At 48.4% G+C, this 21416-nt stretch overlaps 1 protein-coding gene across 1 annotated transcript in view; it reads right to left on the bottom strand.

Moving 5' to 3' along the window:
• Positions 1 to 3944: 3944 nt before the first annotated feature.
• ATP9A (ATPase, class II, type 9A) overlaps positions 3945 to 21416 on the bottom strand; it is a 175200-nt gene continuing 157728 nt past the window's right edge. The window contains exons 19-28 of the mRNA XM_006839177.1: positions 19028 to 19126; positions 17799 to 17888; positions 17552 to 17696; positions 16468 to 16532; positions 12932 to 13087; positions 9598 to 9662; positions 8034 to 8142; positions 7433 to 7490; positions 6376 to 6579; positions 3945 to 4081 (exon numbers count right to left, since the gene is read on the bottom strand). Coding sequence (XP_006839240.1) covers positions 3945 to 4081; positions 6376 to 6579; positions 7433 to 7490; positions 8034 to 8142; positions 9598 to 9662; positions 12932 to 13087; positions 16468 to 16532; positions 17552 to 17696; positions 17799 to 17888; positions 19028 to 19126 — 1128 coding nt within the window. The remainder of the gene's footprint in view (positions 4082 to 6375; positions 6580 to 7432; positions 7491 to 8033; positions 8143 to 9597; positions 9663 to 12931; positions 13088 to 16467; positions 16533 to 17551; positions 17697 to 17798; positions 17889 to 19027; positions 19127 to 21416) is intronic.

The raw sequence follows: 21416 nt of genomic DNA, 5'->3' as shown, positions 1-21416 counted from the left end.
ATGTTGTAGGGTAAGCACTGAACTGCTAACCACAAGGTTGGCAGTTCAAACTCACCAGCCTTGCTCCAGGGAGGAAAGATAAGGCTTTATGCTCCCAAAAAGATTCATGGTCTCGAACCTGCACAGCAGAGGTTGGTAACGTCCAGCCCACAAAACCATTTGGTCTGGCCTTGCCAAGGCAACCGCAGTTGTTGTAGTTGTTGTTGTTAAGTGCCATCTAGTCAGTTCCAACTCTTAGCAATCCTGTATAGGGTTTCTGATCAGCAGCTGGTGAGCTTGAACTGCCGACCTTGCAGTTGAAACCGACCTTACAGTCCAGTGCTTATCCTACAGTGTCACATCACATTGTTGTTGTTGTTAAGTGCCATCGAGTCGGTTCCGACCCATAGCAACCCTGTATAGGGTTTCCAAGGAGCAGCTGGTAAGTTTGAACCACCGACCTTGCAGTTCAAAAGACTTTGCAGTCTGGCGCATATAGCCGGCTATATTTGGCTGTATTTTTAAGTTGATAATTTTGTATGGCCCATGTATGATGGTACAAATTTTGGCAGAAAAAAGGTTCCCCACCCCCGCTCTACAGGGTAAGCATGAGTCAAAACTGACTCTGTAACAGTGGGTTTTGTATGCATGTGATATATATACATATATATTGTTGTGTGCCGTGGAGTCGGTTCCGACTCATAGCGACCCTGCACAGGTTTTCCAAGGCTGTTAATCTTTACGGGAGCAGAAAGCCTCATCTTTCTCCCGCGGAGCAGCTGGTAGTTTCATAACTACCTTGCGGTTCACAGCCCAATTCGTAACCACTACGCTACCAGAGCCATATATATATATATTTTAATGAAAAGGTAACAGGACAAGATGAAAATTAAAGAATTAAGAATCCAGACCCAGCCAAGAAAATGGAGCAGGATGAAATTTAAGTACAGAAAAAGGAACAATGCCTCATTGGTTGGAGCCAGCCTGCTGTTCACGTCTCTCCCACCAGATGGCGAGTTCACACCTTGTTCACACATCCACACTGGCTGTGGATGTGTAGTAGTGCAGTGCTTAAGTGCTCAGCTGTGAACTGAAAGGTTGCTGGTTTGAGCCTACCAGCTACTTCTTGGAAGAAAGATGTGGTCGCCTGCTTCCATAAAGATTGTTGTTGTTATGTGCCGTGGAGTCGGTTTCGATGAACAGTGACCCTGCACAGGGTTTCCGATGCTGTAAATCTTTACGGGAGTAGAAAGTCTCATCTTTCTCCTGCGGAACAAATGGTAGTTTCGAACTGCTGACCTTAAGGTTCACAGCCCGATTCGTAACCACTAAGCTACCGATACCACCATAATATTCCTGTCTCTGACAGGAATAACTAGTGTTAGCAAAGGGCCAGAGAACATAGTTTGATTTTTTTTTTTTTAACCTGAAGGAAAAGCGTTTGAGTGCCCCTAAAGTCGTTTGAACTGCAAGGTCGGTGGTTCAAGTTCACCAGCTGCTCCGTGGAAACCCTATACAGGATCACTATGGGTTGGAATAAACTCTCGATAGCACTGAACAACCACCGGGCCCTACAGCCTGACTCTTAAGTTTGCTGTTGGCAACTGGAGTCTGCTGAATTTCAAAGTGAGGAAAAGGTGTTGGTGGCCCCTTATAATTTCTTTCCAGATTGTAAAGAAAAGGTCAGTGTAAGGTTTACAAATTCAGAAGTGCCTGCTGTCTGCAGGCTTGTTCTCTACCCACAACCAAGATAGCCCAACCAAACACTGTCCAGGTGTCCGGTGTCTGTCTTTGTGTGGGTTAAGGCATTTGCCCTTTTGATTCCTGGTATTTGAGGAACAAGGCGTGTGCATGCCTATACCCTCAAGGAACACAAGGGGACGCTCCAGCATGCTGCCCACTGATGGTGTGGTCTGACCACAAGGTGGTTTCCACCTGGTCCCTCCCAGCCTGGATGGTCTCCACTAAAGTGTGCCTGAGACAGCAGACAAGGAGGCTTGTGTCACGGACAAACATGCCTTTCCCAGCCCCATTTAGAAGCTTGCTTCATACACCTTGATCAAAATGTTATTAATTAGACCACAGATCATTTTCATCTTTAATAGCTGCTGGAAACACACCTGTTCTTTCAAGGATCCACCCCACCTACCTTCAGAAACCCTCTCTCTCCCTGGGACCAAGGCCAGGTTCGGTGTTTGGAAACTCAGTGACTTCAAATAAAAAAGACTAGGTTTCAAAAACGCTTACACACACCTTTCTCCTCCTCTGTCTTTTCCCTATAACTTCTCTGAAGCCCCTTCTTGTATTTATCATGGCAGAAAAGGCTGGTACAGAAAGGGGTTTTACCACAAAACTGCAGAATCTTACAGCAGAAAGGGTGTCCACAGCCAAGTTATCATTGTCTGAATCTTACTGTCATTTTAGTAAGTTCTAAAACTATCCATGGAGAGTTCGCCACAAACAAGAGACTGCCTGCTGCTCGTTCCCCAACCCCCAAGTTGATGTTTTTCCCATGCTCACACAAGAAGTGTCATGGTGCACAAAGCCCCAGACACCAACTCATGGAGATCCACAACTTAACCTTTATGACAAGTTAGCACATGTGACTTTAAGCAAAGACGTGGCTTGAACACCCAAGAATGCCTTGTCCTGCCATGTTGAAGCTCCCAAAGTCCTTTCTCTCTCAGAAACAAAAAGCCACATCTTGAAAGGAAACACACACACACACACACACACACACACACATCCTCCATCCTGGGGGTGGGGGGAGGGGCGCTCTACTACCGGCTGCCTTTCAGCAAGTTCCCTTGGAAATGAGTCTACGGCTGAACGCACTCCAGATCCCAGCGTTGTAGCTGCGGTTTTCTCCCCACCAGGGCTCCACACTTTCAGCTGCCACCCATGAATGGCAGGGCTGTCAGATACCTCTATGTTCCTCAGTTCATCCTCAGTCATCCCGCCTAACAGGAAACAGATTTCTGCAGCAATGAAGTGCCCCTGCTCCTGACCTTTCCAGCTCTGGACTCTCAGGATCTGAAGTCACATCTGCCATGTTGTCTAAAGAATTTGTTGAATCTCTAATCACACTGTCGACACATTTAGGGGCTGCTCCGTGGCACATTTCCTGCTGAAACAACTCTGCTGAAAATGCTGGAGGTTGTCCTCCGATAGCCACCAACTTGTTAATGGCTACCAGACCCTAACAATGTAAGATAACACCTTAGACAATGTTTTATGAGGTGGCAGGTAGAGTGAACTCAAGTTCTGTTGGTGCTGGGCCAGATCAAAAGTGACTTCATGGATTTACGGCAGTTTGCTCCGTCTCCTCTCCATGACTGTACATATATATCTGTGTGTGTGTATGTGTGTATTCTTTTAAGTCCTATTTCTAAGAACGTAATGTTGTTTCAATATGTCAGGGCCCCCCCTCAGAGACATGTTGTAGCAGTTCCAAGTTGAGAATGGCGTTTGAGGAATCTTTTACACGTGCCACTGGCTTTCCCTCCCAGTGTAACCCGGAGCTTCGTATTCCTCTGAAACCGGTTTTCAAGAAAGGAAAAAAAAAGAAAAACAAAAAACAAAAAACGAGTAGAGTGTACACATATTGGGATTGTTTAAACCAAACAAAACCCTTCTTCAACTAGACATTAACATTTATCCCATGACAACATTATTCAAGTCATTAGAGTTTGCACAGTGACTCATATGACTCGATCAGTGGAGCCACCGGCTTCACCGTGTTCACATTCATTCAAATCTGAATAAACAGGGGCAACGTTGGCCTTTAGGGATTTCCCTCCTGTTCATGTGATATCAGGGTTCAGCGGAACGGCAGTGTCTTCGTCTCAAAGCTGCACACGTTAGCATTACAGCAAACATCCACAGGAGGCATTATTTCAACTGAATGTGAATTCTGTCCATCAGGAAGGCAAAGAGAGCTGGGGTCCCCCCGCCAGGCGCACTGCCTACGATGTGAGCTTTGAGTAGCTGGGTGGGGAGAACCGTCTCCGCAGGTATTTAAGGACATACAGGGGGAGGCAGCTGACCAGGGTGATGACGGAGACTTTCCACAGGAAGGATAAGGTAACGATGAAGTACACATCTGCAAACAAAACAGAAGACAGAGGTGAACAGACAACAACGTTCAGGGCGGTGTTCTTCAGTGCCCTCTTCCTCAGGAGACGTCTACCGCCCAGAGCCCAGTTCCTGTCACAAGCACACTGCTCCTGGTATCCACGCCTACCTCCACTCCAAATCTGTAAGGGATCTGCCACGGGTTAATTGCACCTAGCGAGGGCACTGGTGAGTCAGTGACAGAATCGTCCTTTTGCACACGGGAGACCCGGTTTCAATCCCCAGGCAATCCATTTCATACACAGCTATCACCCATCTGTCAGCAGAGGCTCAAGTATTGCTCTGAGGCTGAACATGTTTCAGCACGGCTTACAAATGAGACTACCAAGAAAGAACTGGCAATCTGGTTCTGAAAATCAGCCAGTGGAAACTCCGTGTACAGATGACAACGATCCCATCCCCAAATGACCACGTGAATGGGAGCGGGGTGTAACGACTGTGGTTCATTCCACTGTGCATGGGGCTGCCAAGAGGCGGACTCAAATGACAGCTCACAATGAACGTCGAAACCCTAGAGGTTGTCTCTCTAACCTGCTTCTGGAAGAGCCCTGGTGTTGCAATGCTTAAAGCACTGGGCTGTTAACCAGAAGTTTGCATCCAGCAGTCGCTCCATGGGAGAACGCTGTGGCAGTCTGCTGCCTTAGAAATCCTACAGGGCAGAGTCGCTGGGGGTCAGAATCAACTCAACGGCAACAGGATTTTCTGTTGTTGTTTTAATCTGCTGATAATTAGTGATCTGCTGCTAATTTCAACAATGAGTGAAGCAAAACTAGAGTTTGGGAAAAAAAGGAATTCCTGCAGGTGTTTTAAATTTGGATCCTGGCAGCTGGAGTCTCTATCTGTCCCTAGTTACTGGTGGTTTAGAGCAGCAAGTGACCTGCACCAACACATTCCTACTTCCTAGTAAGTTTCTGCCCTCATCCTGCCGTGCCTGCCACCTCAGGAAGACCAGGATGGACCCATGACGTGGGTCAAAGCAGGCTGACATGTCCTGTGTCACACAGGCTGTCCCTCGGGGGCTGTGAACTCACGTCACCAGCAGCTACCCTTCTCTGTGGCAGCAAGTGTGAACCTGGCACTTAGGAGGTTTTCGGCAGTCCACTTAGAGGATTCTGGAGCCAACATCTTCCCATGTTACAAGCACTGAGGCAGCCATGTCCTCTCTGAGCAAAGCAGGCAGAAGGCCGCTGGCATTCCCTGGGCACTTTCTAAGTGTCCTGCCCAGGGCTCAGCCTACTGAGCAGAGGGTCTCGGTCTCCCCCAACTCTGCGCTATAACTGAGCTATCTGAAACGGCCTCAGCGCCCTCCCCTGAGCTCATAACCGGTGCTCAGCAAACCCATTCTAAGAGATTTTTGAGGCAAATATGAAAGTGTTCTGAAGCTTCACCTTTTACAGGGAAGCTCTTTTTACCTTTACTAGAACCTTCTTTCAAGGCTTTTGAAGTCTCAGCATTTTTTTATTATTACTCCCTAAAGAGTCTTCTTTGGGCATGTTACTGTTGTTAAGTGCCATCAAGTCAGTTCTGACTCAGAGCATCCCAGGATAGGGTTTCTGAGGAGCAGCTGGTGGGTTTGAACTGCCCACACCAGGACATTAGCCCCACCACACCCCATCCTGATGTGGCACTGTGGGTTAATCTGCGGGACTGCAAAATTGGTTTGAACAGTAAGGTTGGCAGTTCAAACTCACCAGCCACTCCTCAGAAACCCTATGCAGGGTCACTGTGCGTCAGAACCAACTGGACAACACTGTGATGGTTGGTGGGAGTTCTGGTGTAGTGCCGTAAGATAAGCACTTGACCTCAAGGTTGGTTTGAACTGAAAGGTCAGCAGTTCAAACTCACCAACCGCTCCTCAGAAACCCTATTCAGGGCTGCTGTGATTCGACGGCACTTAGCAACAACAATGTGAAGGCGGTTGCCTTGGCAGGACCAGATCAAATGATTCTGCGGGCCTTCTATGTCCGGTAGGTCAGATTTTCCCCATCCCTGGGCTGCGAAACTCAAGATTAGATTTGTACAAAATTATCCACAGCACCACGCAGATGGCATTGGGGCATCAAACGGTTCCTGGGGTGATGTTGAGTTAGACAGAGGCTGCTGAGCGGGGACTGGAGCAAGGCCGCCTTACGGGGTCAGCAGCCCACAGGGTCCATCACCCTCTAAGAAGACATGGGGCGGCTTGCTGCAAAGGATCCCCAAGTGTAGACACATGTGCCACAGACCGGCCCAGGCAGACCACGTCAGTGGCTGGTGTCTTACCTATGAATTCGTGTAGGAAAACCAGGGAGGCGATGTAGGAGGCCAGGCTGAGTAGCTCGGCCACTGTCATGAGCCAATGCCAGGTCTGGATGGTCAAGGCCACCATCAGCAGTTCAGTGAGGATCAGCGACGTGAAGGAGATGGCCACGATGTGCACAAACTCCGACTCAAAGAGTAGCAGTGCCCCATACATGATGGTGCTCCCTGGAAGCCCAGAGACAAGGTCAGGCGGGCCGTGGGAGCTGGCGTTTGGTTCGGCTTTGCAGGGTAGACACGACAGGTAGACATGACAGACAGCATACTACAGCTTTCCTGTTTTCCCTTTGACCTCTGCTAAGGATTGACTGGTGGCCCCCAAGAGAATCTGTTGTATTCCTAACCCCTATGCCTCACTGAAGAGTCAATGGGTCCTCATCTTGTCTTTGTAAAAGAGAAGGAGAGACCCAGACAGGGACACAAAGGAAGGACACCATGTGCGGCTGCAGCATCAAGCTAAGGGATGCCTGGAGCTAGCCGTAACTAAGAGAGGGGCAGGGAGTCGTTTCTCCTTCAAAGCCCCAAGAAGGAATTGGCAGAGCTGATACCGATTTGGACTTCTAGCCCCCTGGAGCTGTGAGACACTATGTCTCTGTTTTCAAGTCCCCCACTCTGTGGTATTTTGTCATATAAGACGATTTGATGTAATAAATAAACTATGACTGGAGAGAACAAAGAGAGGCAGACAGAAAATGTAGCTGGAGTTGATGGTACAGGAACGAGAGTATGATGTATACTGTTTAATATGATAAAGGTAACCTCGAGGAAGGGAAGGGGGAGTGCAAGTGACTGTCAGTCGATCCTACTGGGTTTTGCTGTGCATTATTTGGGGCATTTCCCTTTGGCACCAGCTCACATATCTGAGGCTGCCTGTGTTTACCATGCACTCCTTATAATAGGACATATTCGCTACAGCGATTTTAGGATTCCAGCTTCTTCACTTCATGCCCAACAGACAAGAAAGAATACCCTTGGGCCAGCAGCAAGCACAAGGAAAGCTTGGACGCTTCATCCTTCTTACCTTGGTAGATGCTAATCAACACCCATATCAAGAAGGTCTTGTAGGAGAGCGGCCGTCCCTACGTGAGAGACAGGGGAAGAGCAGAGCAAGTTAGTGCCTGTGGTTCACCCAGGAGGCCTTCAAGTCACTCTTCCCCCATCTAGAGAGGCCAACCTGCCCGCTGTCCTCAAAAAAGTAACAAATTCAATTGTAAGTAGTTTATAAACACAAGAATGTATGAGAGAAAGCACGCTTTGAAGAAAATTGGTATTAGATGGGAAGAACCTGCCCTTTAGTAAGAACCCTTTGAAGACATAAAATGAAACTATACGCACACATACTACTCTCTCACACACACAAATCACCCGCCACCACAAAGCACATTTCCAGCTGCAGCTGCATTATGGGGACTGCAGGGGGGCTGTGTCAAAAGTTGGATATTCACTTTACACATGACTATGCTGTGTAACAGAGTATAAACCCTCACTCATTCCCCCCAAAGCAAGAAAGTCTTGAGTGTCAAGTGTGGTGAAATCCAATATGGAGGGTTTGTGTGAAATAAATGTCAAAAAGAGAGAAGGAAGCAGGAGAGAGGAGAGGGGAGGGGGAGTGGCAGACTGACCTTGAGGAGATCTTTGTAAAGCTCAGGATAAAGCATGGCGACTTCGGACTTGACGTCTTTGTCCAGGACCAGAGAGAACACAGGAAACATGGTGTAAATCGTGGAGTATCTGGAAGAAGAAACTACCCAGGTAAGAGCCAGCCAACGTTCTGGAGCCCAATTTCCATTAATTTGTTCACACTCACTGACTCACTGACTCACTGACTCACTGACTCACTGACTCACTGACTCCTCATTCACTCACTCCTCACTCACTCACTCACTCACTCACTCCTCATTCACTCACTCCTCACTCACTCATTCACTCACTCATTCACTCACTCCTCACTCACTCACTCCTCATTCACTCACTCCTCACTCATTCACTCACTCCTCACTCATTCACTCACTCCTCACTCACTCAGAGATTCAAGATGATAACCAGACAAAAACATCTGCCCTCAGAGAGCGCCAAGACACAAGTAAATTAAGGAATCTACATCATGTTAGCAGTACATGCTGAGGAGGAAACCTACTGGAAGAGTGGAAGTAAAATGTGGAGAGGGGGTGTGTGCAATTTCAGAGAGACTGGCCAAGGAGATCCTACTGCAGGGACCTTTGCACGAGGTGAGGGTTGAGTCTGACTAGTACCTGGGAACAGAGCATCTCAGGCAGAGGGAAAGGCCGGTGCAAAGGCCTGGAGGTTTCTGGCATGTCTGGAGAACAGTGAGGAGGCCAGCGTGGCTGACCCAAGGGGTGAGGGTGAGACAGGAGAGATGAGGACAGAAAAGCAAGGGTCCTTTTAGTTCCCCAGAACCTGCCCAAGAGTACAGTCCATTTCCCCAGGAGGAAGCGGAATCCCAACACCCACTCTCAAAAGAAGCCAACAGGCCAAACATGGGAAGATGGGCAGCCCACTTTGTAAGACCCCACCCCCACCCCAGGCCAGCCTGCCTTTCTGCTCTCTGTCTCTTCCTCCCCAAGAACCGGCCCCTGTGGGCATCTCTACAGGACAGCTGGTAACACATCTCTCTTTGGGGTACTCTCTGAAAGGTCACAAGGAACACCATGAAGTTCCAGGTCTGATAGTTACATGTCTCTAACTGGCCAGTGGCATGCAGGGTCAATCGCTATGACACATGCACACACACACAAACACACCCGACCCACACACCCCCTGAGAGCCGGGCTGTGGCTCTCCTGAGAGATCCAAGAGCCACAAGTTCTGCTGGAGTCAGATCCCCCCTTCCACGGATCCTTCACCAAAGACCCCAGTGAAATTGTGGAGCCTGCAAACCTCCACTCTTCTGTCAATCAGTCGACACCCCCAAACTCTAATGGGCAAAGTGTTTCATGGCCGGCACAGACACAGAGAGCTGCGGACCACAGACCTGGCTTCCTCCACCAGGCAAGCGCTTCAGACTTCAGGAGTCACATTCAAGGGCAATCTAATGGCACAGCAGGGGCTGCCTGGGCCCTGGAGTCCAAGGCAATGAGAGGGCTGATGAGTTTACCCAATGTGCCTTTCCTCTTCTGTGGTAAAGTCAGGTTCCTATTAAACAAATCCCTTGCCAGATCTCCTTACCCAATGATGAGGAATCCTTGGTAGAGGGGAACAGAGGCAAAGTAGAACACAGAGGAGAAGACAGCCTGTGTCAGAAGAAAGATAGATGTCACCGATGATCCTCACCAACAGCCATGTTTTGTTTCCCATGACCAAAACATTACCTACCGGAGCACGTCCTGTAAGCCCAGCACTGTTACAAAAACTTTGTGTAGCCACTTACTGCTTTCTTATAACAACATTATAAAGTAGGTACTGTAGGCAACATCCCCCTTTTACAGATGAGGAAAGTGAGGCACAGAGAAGTGACTTGTCCAGGGTCACACAGCTTCTAAGCACTGGAGCCAGGATTCAAACCAAAGAAGCTGACCTCTAGAGTCCACTGCCACTCAACCCCTTTGTGGACATTTATTAACCTCCAACTGCTGGACACAGGTGCTTTGCGTGTGATCTCAGTGGGTCTCAATGCACAACAGAGTCCTAATATCACCAGACTGTTACAGAAGGGTGAGCTGAGAGGGAGCCTAACTCATCTCCAAAACCCACACTCCCACCTGCTCAGAATTGCCACCTCCCCAGGTGCGCAGGACTGCGTGTGGGTGATGTAAATCTGGAAGCAGCTCCTCCTGAGTTTTTACACCAATTGGGTGTGTGTGTGTGGGGGGGGGGTTTAAGGACTGCAGAATCAAGCCACTTCTTTTCGTACATGTCCTGGTACTTTTAGAAATTTTATAGATAGTCCATTACATGTTATGTTTGCAATTAGGAGCAATAAAGAGAGTTACGAACTCTTACTGAAATCTGTCTGCTTCCTGATTTGAAAAATATTAGCTACTGGCAGTGAAACAGGAGCTCGGGAGGCCAAAATATTAGTTACTGAGACAGAAGCCCTAGAGATAAAATCCGGCTCCCTGCTCTCGCTAACCCCTTCTCTGGATGTCAACAGGCAAACGGAAGAAAGGTGGTCTGCAAAGCTAATTCTTATTAGGATAAAACCAAAGGGAGGCCAGGGACAGCCACTGCCCCAAGCCTTTCTTCAAATTAAACACGGAAAGGCTGTGCGTTTCTCAGTGATTAGAACCAGCTTCTCCCGGGAGAGGTCTCCCCTCCCACCAACTATGGACAAGAGCGCAGGTACCGCGGAGGGGTGCCCTCCCATCAGCCCCCGGCTGTGATGTCAGGACCAGAGCATCAGGAAAAGCGCCTTCTGACTGACTCCACCCTGGGCTGGGTGGACACACAGGCAGCCTTACTGATGCCAACACTGCATGGCTCAGGGATGTGTTGTGCAAATCACTTCAGGAACCTCTTTCCTTGATCATCATGCTTTGTCTTACAAAGTAGCACCAGGACCATGAAAATGCCTTAGTGGTGTCTGTCTATAGAAGCCCCGGTAGCACCATGGGTTAAGTGTTGGGCTGTTTGTTCACCAAAAGGTCAGTGGTTCAAACCCATCAGCCACTCCTCAGGAGAGAGAGATGATAAACCAATTCCATAAAGATTTACAGCCTCGGAAGCCCCACGGTGCACTCCACTCTGTCCTAGAGGGGTGCTGTGCATCACAACGGATTAGATGACAGTGGATAGTGGTTGTGTCTTTCAAAGACACCAGTCAGTACCTGGGACAGTGAGAGGCTGAACCACTTTCAGCACAGCGGACAGGGGCTAGAGCCAAAGAACCCACCATTCCACATCCTGGAGCTTTCTTATTAAAACTCCAAGGTCTTGGTAACATGCGGACACTGTGGATGTTAGTGCCTCGACCAGTGACCAGCTGATTCATCTCCCCATGATACAAAGCCCAGTGTCCTCTAACTCCATTGATGAGTTAACATAAATTAAAGCCCAGTAGTGGCCACAGAAACCACACCAGCTGTTTGGGTTTACATCATGTTGATGAAAATCATGTGACGGGCTCCTCTGCCCCCAAACACGTAACCCACAGAACCTCTCCTAAAAGGCCTGTGGAGTTGGGGAGGTTGGATTTGCTTGGGTCCCCAACAGAATCACCTAGCTCCTGGGGCAAGGCCTTCCCTATGTGATTAAGCACCTCCCCCACAAATTACGATGGTACCTTCCGCTGCTTTGGTGGTGAAAAGGATGCCTTTGGTTGGCCAGGTCCCTGATCACATTCATGGTCTGATCCTCACAGCAGACACTGACTGAGTAGGCAGGCTGCATCATCCCTCTTCTACAGGGGGGAAGACTGAGGCCCAGAGCAGGAAAGTGACTTGCCCAAGGTCTCATTGCTACATAGTGGCGTGATTCGGCAGAGACATGTCTCCTGTATTTTCCCACTTAGCTGCTACTATTACTTCCACGCCCAAAAAGGAAGAATAACCTATAGCTTTCCAACACCCACCGTATCTTCTTCCCCTCCCTCTGACCACCTTCTTGCAGTACTTACTCAATGACTCCGGTCTAAGAACAGATTTTGAAGGGGTCAGAAAGAGGGAAGGTGTGAAAATACCATCTACCCTTTAGATCCCTTTGTGGAAAACATGGTAGCAAGATGCTAATCCCCAAGTGGATGAACCATCAGGATAACCAGTGGCAGAGCTGGGATGCAGAGACGAGCTACCTAGCATCTGCTGCACAGAGAAGCCCTCTAAGAGCTACCCAGCCCCTCTGTGGGTATTAAGGAGTGGGCCTGGATGAATAGGTTTGGGGTCCTCCTGCCTGGGTGGAGCCAGTCCCATTTCTCAACCACACTGGGACTCCACCAGCACATCTGTAAAGTGGGGCTAACAACTGTGCCTGCTGGCTCGGGCTACTGTTAGGACCCCATGAGACACTTTCTGGTGAACACTTAGCCCAATGCCAAGGGCAGTGAGAGTGCTCAACTAACTTCTCTTCTGGTTGTTCTCTGCTGGTTCTTGCCTTGGCACATGGAAAAATGAGGGCATTTAGGTCTGTGTCTTTCATGCTGGCCAATGAGTGGACTCGCCCCAAGAGAACAACACTGTCACGGATATTACACCTACTGGATGCTGAGCCTGGACGGGCACCACTAAAGCTTTCAGCCACGCCACAGACAGGAATGTTTAGCATCACTGAACAGAAGGGTACCTGGGGCACTGCACCACTATGTGACTTGCCCAAGGTCTCTATCAGCTAGAGAGTGCCGGAGGGATTTACACCAGGTGGATGGGAACAGCAGCTCCAGAGTACAGTCTGATTCCCAGGCTCCTTCCATGATAGTGACACAGCCATGAATCCCTGCGTATGGGTGCCGGCTTCCACCCACCTGCAGGGTGCAGCCCTGAGTCCTGGGTATGTATGAGTGCTGGCTTCCACCCACCTGCAGGGTGCAGCCCTGAGTCCTGGGTATATATGGGTGCCGGCTGCCACCCACCTGCATGGTGCTGATACACAGGCTCCTGTGAATCACGAACTGGCTGAGGGCCGCTGAACGCTTGTAGCTGTTCCGGCCATGCACCATAAGCAACCGGCCAAGATGCTTAAACTGAGTGATGGAGAAATCCGCAGCCAGAGAAGCCTGTTTTCCTTCCTGGAATCCAATGAAATTGGGCACCGTCAGAGGTACACGGGGTCAGGGCACACGTTTTTTTCTAATTAAAAAAGCAAGATGTTGTAAGGAGTACCTTTGAAGAGTTTGAGTAAAGAGATTCTTGGGTTTCAAGCTCTAGGAGGTTGGTGGTCCAACTTTAAATTTGATTTAGAAAAGAGGAACTCACTTAAATAAAAAACATTCTGATTCTCCAGAGAGTTAAAATTTACAGGTCAAGTGGATCTAATAGTAAACCATAGGGGTCAGGCCCAGCCCTACCAGTATCAGAAATGATGATCTCTTAATCATCAGAGAGAAGACAGAAGACGGGGAAGCTGTGGCTACAGTGAAGTGTTATTAACACTAACTAGAACACTTATGGACACACAGCTTTGCACACTTGCTCATGCATATGTGAAGGGGATATGCAGAAATGTGGGATTAAATCACAGCACAGCCACCAGATGGGATTTTCTGACTCTAAAACTTGCATGGCAACTTGTCTGACATCATGTGACACCAAGGCCTCCTGATGTGACATAATGGGATGGACACAAAACATCAGTCATGTAAAAGAAAACATTCTCCCCAAAAATGCAGAAAATAAAAACACGCTCCCCTCCCCACAAAAATGTTCTGCAATGAAGATTATAGATAGCAACATGAAAATAAATATAATTTGTGATCGTTGATGGTTGTTGTTGTTGTTAAGTGTCTTTGATTTGTTGGTTAAGTTAGAGCTTTGATCACAACCTGAATATTAAATTTAAAAAATATTAAATGTTAACATTACTTAATATTAAAACGGAGGCTTGGTGTGGCGCTATGGGTTAATGCGCTGAACTGCAAAGTCGGTTTGAACTTGAAGGCAGGCAGTTCAAGTTCACCAGCCGCTCCTCGGAGACCCTACACAGGGTCGCTATGAGTCAGAACCAACTCCACAGCACTTAACAACAACAACACTAAAAATATTAACTAAAGATGAGAACCATAAAGACATTCTGAGGACCATTAGGGAAATCTAACCGTGACTATTAGCTATTATTATTAAATCAGTTACATTTGGGGGAGGGGTGGAATGGTATTTTTTTGCACATGTAGGAAGAGGACGTCCTTGTTCTTAGGAAATCCATTTTGAAGTATTCAGGAGGAAAGTATTTATTATGTCTACAACTTTCTTTTGGCTGACTCAGGAAAAAAAACGGACACAGGTGTGTGCCTGTATATAAATAAAGAGAGATGAGGGAGCCAAAGGTAGCCAAACTTTAACAATGGCCAAATCAAATGACGAGTGGAAGATTACTCAAATGTTCTGTTTCGACTTCTTGATGGACTGACAACTTTGCCTAAATAAAAACTTAAGAAGTAAGCGAGAGTGTAAAAAACGATGGCTCTGCTTGTTCCAATGTGGGAAAAAAAATACACAATACTCTTAAACACACGAAAGAACAAAATACATAGTATAATGATTTTCATTTTAAGTTACACTATATGAGGGGGCCTTCAAAAAGCTTGTGGGAAAATGGAATTTTTCCACAAACTCATTGAAGCCCCCTTGTATATACACATGCAAAATTACATATACAAGGGGGCTTCAAAGAATTTCTGGAAAAATTCCATTATTTATTAATTCTATTTTTTCCTAAAACTTTTTGAAGTTCTCTCACATATACACATTATATGTATGTTGTTACTCAGTGCTGTCGAGTTGGTTCCAAGGAGTGGCTGCTGGGTCTGAGCTGCTGACCTTTGGTTAGCAGTCCAGTGCTTATCCTACAGCACTATACTGGGACGCCATTTTGTACATATATTAAAAATAAATAAAACAAATACATACACACTACAGGGTTTCTGTGTCTCAGAAATGACTCCACAGCACGTAACAACAAAACTGATAATGTATGCATAGAGAAAATTCTGGAAGAACAGCCTATGTTACCACGTTGAATACAGCTCTCTATAGCCTGCACTCTACCCTTCTGTTTACAATTTTTACAAGGAGCACTTAAGCAATAATCAAAGGCGTTTAGAAGAGGAAACGTTTTCATTCTGTGGAGAAACTGGCAGAGTTCTGCCCAACTCCAGCACTTTGCTTAAAACCTACATTAAGGGCATCGACGTGGATTTCAGACTCCTGGTGTGGCAACGTAGGATAAGTTGTGGACTGTGAACCACAAGACCGGCAGTTCAAACCCACCATCTGCTTCTCAGAAACCCTAGAGTCAGAACCAACTAAACAGCACTTAACAACAAAAGCGAAATGTAGATTTCAGATTCAACACCTCCCTCGAGGTTCATGTTGTTGTTGTTATGTGCCTTTGAGTCGATTCCGACCCATAGCGACCCTGCATAGGGTTTCTCAGGTTTCTTTATGGGACCCGAAAGCCTCATCTTTCTTCCATGGAACAGCTGGTAGTTTCAAACTGCTGACCCTGAGGTTAGCAGCCCAATTTGTAACCACTACACAACCAGAGCTCCTTGAGGTTCACGGAGCTCAGCAATTCCAAATCACTACCCCTAGTTCAAAACCAAAGAACCAGAAAGTGTAGAAAAAGAGCAAATGCCCTATGGATTCACCAAATCGTGAGGATGTGCACCTGAAACAGCAACCCTCACCTGGGGCTCCTCTTGCAAATTTTAGGTCACAAATTAGAGCAGGCAGAGGACACCTGGTGGTACGGTGGTTAGGCGCTTGGCTTTTTTAACCCAGCCAGCAGCTCTGAGTGGGAAACACCTGGCAATGTGCTTCTGTAGCAATCACAGCCTAGAAACCCCGAGGGGTAGTTCAGCACTGTCACATGGGGTCAGCAGCTAATGAGAGCAACAAATTTGGACTAGGAGCTTCATGCGCATGAAAAACAACAACAAACACAACTTCAGGCAGGGGAAATGTGATAAAGGACCAGCACAGAGTTGATGATGGGGCAGGGCCAGTAGGAAACACACACACATCTGTAAAATTACAGCTGCAGAAGGCTTTTTTGGTGAGAGAGTTTTCATAGGGTCACGATGAGTCGGAAATGGCTCTATGGCACTTAACAACAGCGGTGCTGACTCCTATGGAAATGTGGAAAGTACATTCTCTGTAGCCTAAGAATACAGGAAAATTATTTTGTTAAAAAAAAAAAAAAAAAAATGAAGGTGCTGGCAAGCGAAAAGTCAGGATTTGTCTTTCTGAGTTACTGACAGGAATCCAAACATCCAGGGGACACGTGGTTCTTTAGCCGTATGTTTTGTTTCCTCTTATCTAGAAATTCCAGAAGTATCTGAGCTGTGTCTCTGAAGCAAAGAGAACACAGGTAGAGATGCTTCCACAAGTGGACAAGCAGTATTCAGGGAACTACCATGCCACGACACGGAGGCCCACCTCATACACTCACCTTTCCTTCGACCCCGACACCACAGTCGGATTCCTGAATCATACTGACATCGTTGCCCCCATCCCCTGCGGATCAGACCAGAGAGAAAATGAGGGAAGGCCCACATCAGGGCTTTAAACTGCTTCAAAATGAAGTTATGGGCAAAGTACCCAAATGTCTTGTGGGATTCAGACCCAGGGAGGTCGAGATCAGCTCAAAGGTGGTTGGTAGATCATGAGTGCTGTCTGTTTCCTTCTGGGTCAAAAGCCCCGACAAGAAATGTGGTTGTTATGTAACACGTAAGTTGTCTTTGTTTCTGTGGAACATGAATGAACCATTTTGAACCAATTCAAAGCCCTCCAAGAAACACACCTCCCTAGTGTCATTCTTCCTTTCAATAATACTATCATTTTTGCCTACTATGGAAATATGTAAGGAGTCCTGGCAGCGGCAGAGGAGGGGCCTGAACCTGTCTATCTGTTCTTTCTGTCTCCAGGGGAAAGAGTAACAACATCACAGGCAGCACCAAAGTCTTTGGGGATAAGGGGAGGGGGTGGGATTCACAGCTTGAATAAAGTGATCCAGGCAATTTACAGAAGCTCAGAATGCAACTAACCTGATGGAAAGTCGTACAGGTCACCAGCATGTCAGGGCCAGCATGAAGGGCCCTCCCCTGTACCTACCTACTGCACAGGTGAGCGTTCCAGACCCCTCTCCCACCTACTACTGCACAGGTGACCATCCCAGACCCCTCCCCCACCTACCTACTGCACAGGTGACTGTCCCAGACCCCTCCCCCACCTACCTACTGCACAGATGACCGTCTCAGACCCCCTCCCCCACTTACCTACTGCACAGGTGAGCGTCCCAGACCCCTCCCCCACCTACCTACTGCACAGGTGAGCTTCCCAGACCCCCCTCCCCCCACCTACCTACTGCACAGGTGAGCTTCCCAGACCCCTCTCCCACCTACCTACTGCACAGGTGAGCTTCCCAGACCGCCCTCCCCCCACCTACCTACTGCACAGGTGAGCTTCCCAGACCGCCCTCCCCCCACCTACCTACTGCACAGGTGAGCTTCCCAGACTCCCATCCCCCCACCTACCTACTGCACAGGTAAGCTTCCCAGTGCGTTCCTGGAGCAGGCGCACAATCTGTGCCTTCTGGGTGGGCGCACAACGGCAGCAGACCACGGCGGGGCACTGGCAGGCCAGTTCCATGAACTCATACTCGTAGTACTTGAGGCAAACCTGGTGGCGAGGGCGGAGGAGAGGCAGTGGGTCAGGCCAGGGCAGACCCCAGTACACAGCCCCTGGCATGCAGGGTCCAGCCTTGGGGGTCCTGGCGCCCACCTCCAGGGAGTCTCCGGAGATCACCAGGGCACAATCATGCTTCCTGCGGAAGGCGTTCAGCTCCAGGTGGGCCTCCCCACGGTTGGTCACCTGGACAGGAACAGAGACATAATCAAACAACCTGCCTCCCAATGGAACTGCATTTATAAGAGGAGGGAGGTGACCCCAGGGCTAAGTTTGACAAGTCTTAAATTCTAGCTCATTTTGCTGTGACACAACACCGTGCTGGATTTCCTGGCACTTCCATGGGTATGGGTCAAAGGCAGGAGTTAAGAGGAGACCCTGGAGATATCTAAGTCCCTCCAGGTGCTCTGACTTCAGTGGGATTGTCACACCCTGAATAAGAGGGGGACTCGGTGCTCCTCCTCCCTTACTCAGCAGTCATTTGGAGGCCTTGCTGGTTCCAACCTCAGAGGATCTTGTAAAGCACCAAGTTTAGTCAAGCTCTTGCTTACCACCAAGGCAGAAAACAATTCATCTGCACATCCCATTTGCCTTCTGCAATAGACTCCGCCAAGCTCACTACCACCGAGTTGGTTCTGACCCATAGCGACCCTGAACAGGCTTTCTCCTGCACAGCAGCTGCTGGGTTTGAACAGCTGACCTTGCAGTTAGCAGTCCAGTGCTTATCCCACAGTTCCACCAGATTCTTAGCTAGCTTCTCGCTTGGGGAAGGTAGGCTGCTAGTATCTGGGGTCTGGGATTCGGTGAAAGGCCAGGAATCCTGCCCACAATCTCAGGGGTCTGAGTTTATCTACATCTTTCAGCGGGGTGGTCCCTAATTCTCCTCGGCTTTCCAGGATTTCTTCCGCAAAGGTTGGGAACATTAACACGGGGGCGGAAGCGGCTGGATAGCACTTACCAACAACAACTAAGTAAATCAAGGCAGTTGTCCTCTCGTGGGTTCTGACAGTGACCCCACACGTGTCATGGTAGAGCTGCGCTCCATAGGGTTTTCAATGGCGGGGAATGTTCACAAGGAGGTCACCAGCCAACCTTCCAGGGTACCTCTGATTAGATTCATACCATCCAGGGATGCCATAGGTGCTCCAAACCACTCACAGAACAGTGTTCAGCTTCGCTTGAGCCTTTCAGTTATCTCACCAAGACAAAGATGCCATACACGCCCCCAACCCTAGACTGCTAGGGTTCTGCCCCCCGACCTGCCTCCCCTGCCTGAGGCTCTGAGGTTACAGGAAAACCTTCAATCCCATTAGAGGGCACTGTACCAGTCGAAAAATGTGGATGTCTTGGTTTCTGGTCACCAGATGTGCGTTCTTAGCTGTGCATGTCGCTGTCTCCAGCTTGTCCCCTGTCAGCATCCAAACCTGAAATTACAGCATGAAAGAGGTCCTGTTTGTTCGGGTTTGAGGAGACTGCGTCAGCTAAGTTTCCAAGAACACAGAGCTGAACTCAGTATGACCTATGAACCTCCTCAAGGACCACAGTGTTCTCAACACACCACAGGACACACCCTGGTTCCAGAACTTCGGGACCACGAGCTCCCCATGCTGGGGGCAGCCAGAGTTGAGGCAACAATTCCACAAAGCCATTTGGTGGGCGCTTTGGGAGCCTTGGACCTTGCTATGCTGCTTCTAAGGAGTTTTCTGAAAGCAATGAATAATCCAAAGAAGGGAAGAGCTGTGTGCAAGAGGGAGTCACACCACCGACCTACAGGAAACGGTCCTTTCTCTGTGGTCAGATGCTCAGGTGGTCTGAAACCACCTAAATGCACCTGTTTCTTCTCTCAGATCATTTCATATTTCACCACTCTGGGCTCAAAGAGGGTCAGGGACTTGCCCCAAAGCCACACAGCTAGTCCTTGTCTGACCAGCATTGGCATGGAGCCCTGTCCTACTCTGCTACTTTATCAGCGAGCTCGTTTGTCCCCGGCCCCCGACAGGGTGAACTCTGGCAGAATCTGGACAAAGGACATCTCGTCAGCGGAGGGAACCAGGAAAGGGAACAAATAGTGTTTCCTGACACCCGTCGAATGCTGCCCACCTTCAGATGTCTTTAGGCTTCCTGCTGACTTTATGAGGCGGGAAACTAGGGTCAGAGACAGAGCAAATGAGGCAGGGTTCGAACCTGGGCAGGAGAACACCCAGGATGAAGGCGCTGGGTAACCTGGTCAGGTAAGCAACCCAGGTCTCACCTACTCAGGGTTTGCTCCTGGTGTGTATCTGAGTCTTCCCTCAATGTCCCATCTGACCTTAGAAAATACGATTCTTTTAAACAACCTGTTTAATCAGTAATTTTCTGAGATGGATGTAAGAAAAGAGATGGGAGAAGCAAGTTCTAGAAAACATGAAGCAAGCTCTCAGGTTACCTCATGTCCCATGTTGGGACAACAGGAACGAGTGCCCAGGTGTTCATAGGCACACCCAGGTAAGTGCCCAAGACCTTAAGTCCCAGCCCCAGCATGGCCACTTCCCAGAGGGCAAACCTGAGTGTGTGTGTGTGTGTGTGTGTGTGTGCGTGTGTGAAGCTGCCTCTTTGAGCCTCAGTTGCCACCTCTGTAAAAGAAGCTAGAGAAGAAAACTTCCGATTTCTAACACCTTCTGAGTCTGTGAAAGATCATACCTTAGACCCTCATTACAAACCAACCTGCCCCCATGCAGCTCACACCTATGATGATGAGGGGCCAGAGAGAGCAGTCAGGTCCACATGACAGGAATAAAATAGGGTGAAAAAAACCCCAGACAAAGCTTGTTGTTGTTGTTGTTGTTAAGTGCCGTGGAGTCGGTTCCGACCCATAGCAACCCTGTATAGTGTTTCCGAGGCTGTAAATCTTTACAGGAACAGAAAGCCTCATCTTTCTCCCGCGGAGCAGCTGGTAGTTTCAAACTGTTGACCTTGCAGTTCGCAGCTCGATTCGTAACCACTAAAGCTAGAAGCCAACAATTCAATCTCCAAACCTCCAAGAGGAAAAGTCTGAGAAACTGCCCGAGACACACTTTAGACACCAAAACGCAGCAGGAATGGGCTCTCTCTCCACCAGACTGCTCTACCCAAACGAGAAGATCCTTGTAAACATTTCTCTGTAAGGAAGGAGCAGAAGCAACGTAACAGAATGTGGTTTCGCAGGGCACCATGGGATTACTGCAGGCTCAGTCCACCCTGCAGGCCCCGGGACACAGCCAAGAGCTGTTTCAGGATGGAAGCAAGTAGCAGGTATGCATGTGTTCAGGAGCGTCCAGCCAATGAGTTATGAATGAACTTTTATTAAGAAATAGAGTCTGCCAATGTTTCCGCTGGGGTCCATTAAAATACAGCCTGACCTCTGGCGCCCTCTGCTGGCCTCTGATTAAACCACTGGATTACAGTTTGGTGGTGGTGGTGGTGAGAAAAGTCAATTATCTTCCACTTTTTGAAAGCTCACTCTATGCCACACTCCACTTTTACCAAAGGTCTAAATTAGGTCCTGTTCTTGTAACTCAAAAGAAATACAAAGAGGATTTTCACTTCTATTAAAAAAAGGTCAGTACGCACACCAATGTTGATAGCAGCAGAAGACGTATGCACACCAAAGTTTATAGCAGCACTATTTACCATAGCAAAAAGGTGGAGACAGCCAAAGTGCCCATCAACTGAAGAATGGATAAACAAATTGTGGTA

Source organism: Chrysochloris asiatica, unplaced genomic scaffold (assembly GCF_000296735.1).
Source record: "Chrysochloris asiatica unplaced genomic scaffold, ChrAsi1.0 scaffold00023, whole genome shotgun sequence".
In the NCBI taxonomy this organism is placed as follows: domain Eukaryota; kingdom Metazoa; phylum Chordata; class Mammalia; order Afrosoricida; family Chrysochloridae; genus Chrysochloris; species Chrysochloris asiatica.
The sequence above is the reverse complement of the archived record's forward strand: the minus strand, read 5'-3'. Positions and strand labels throughout refer to the sequence as shown.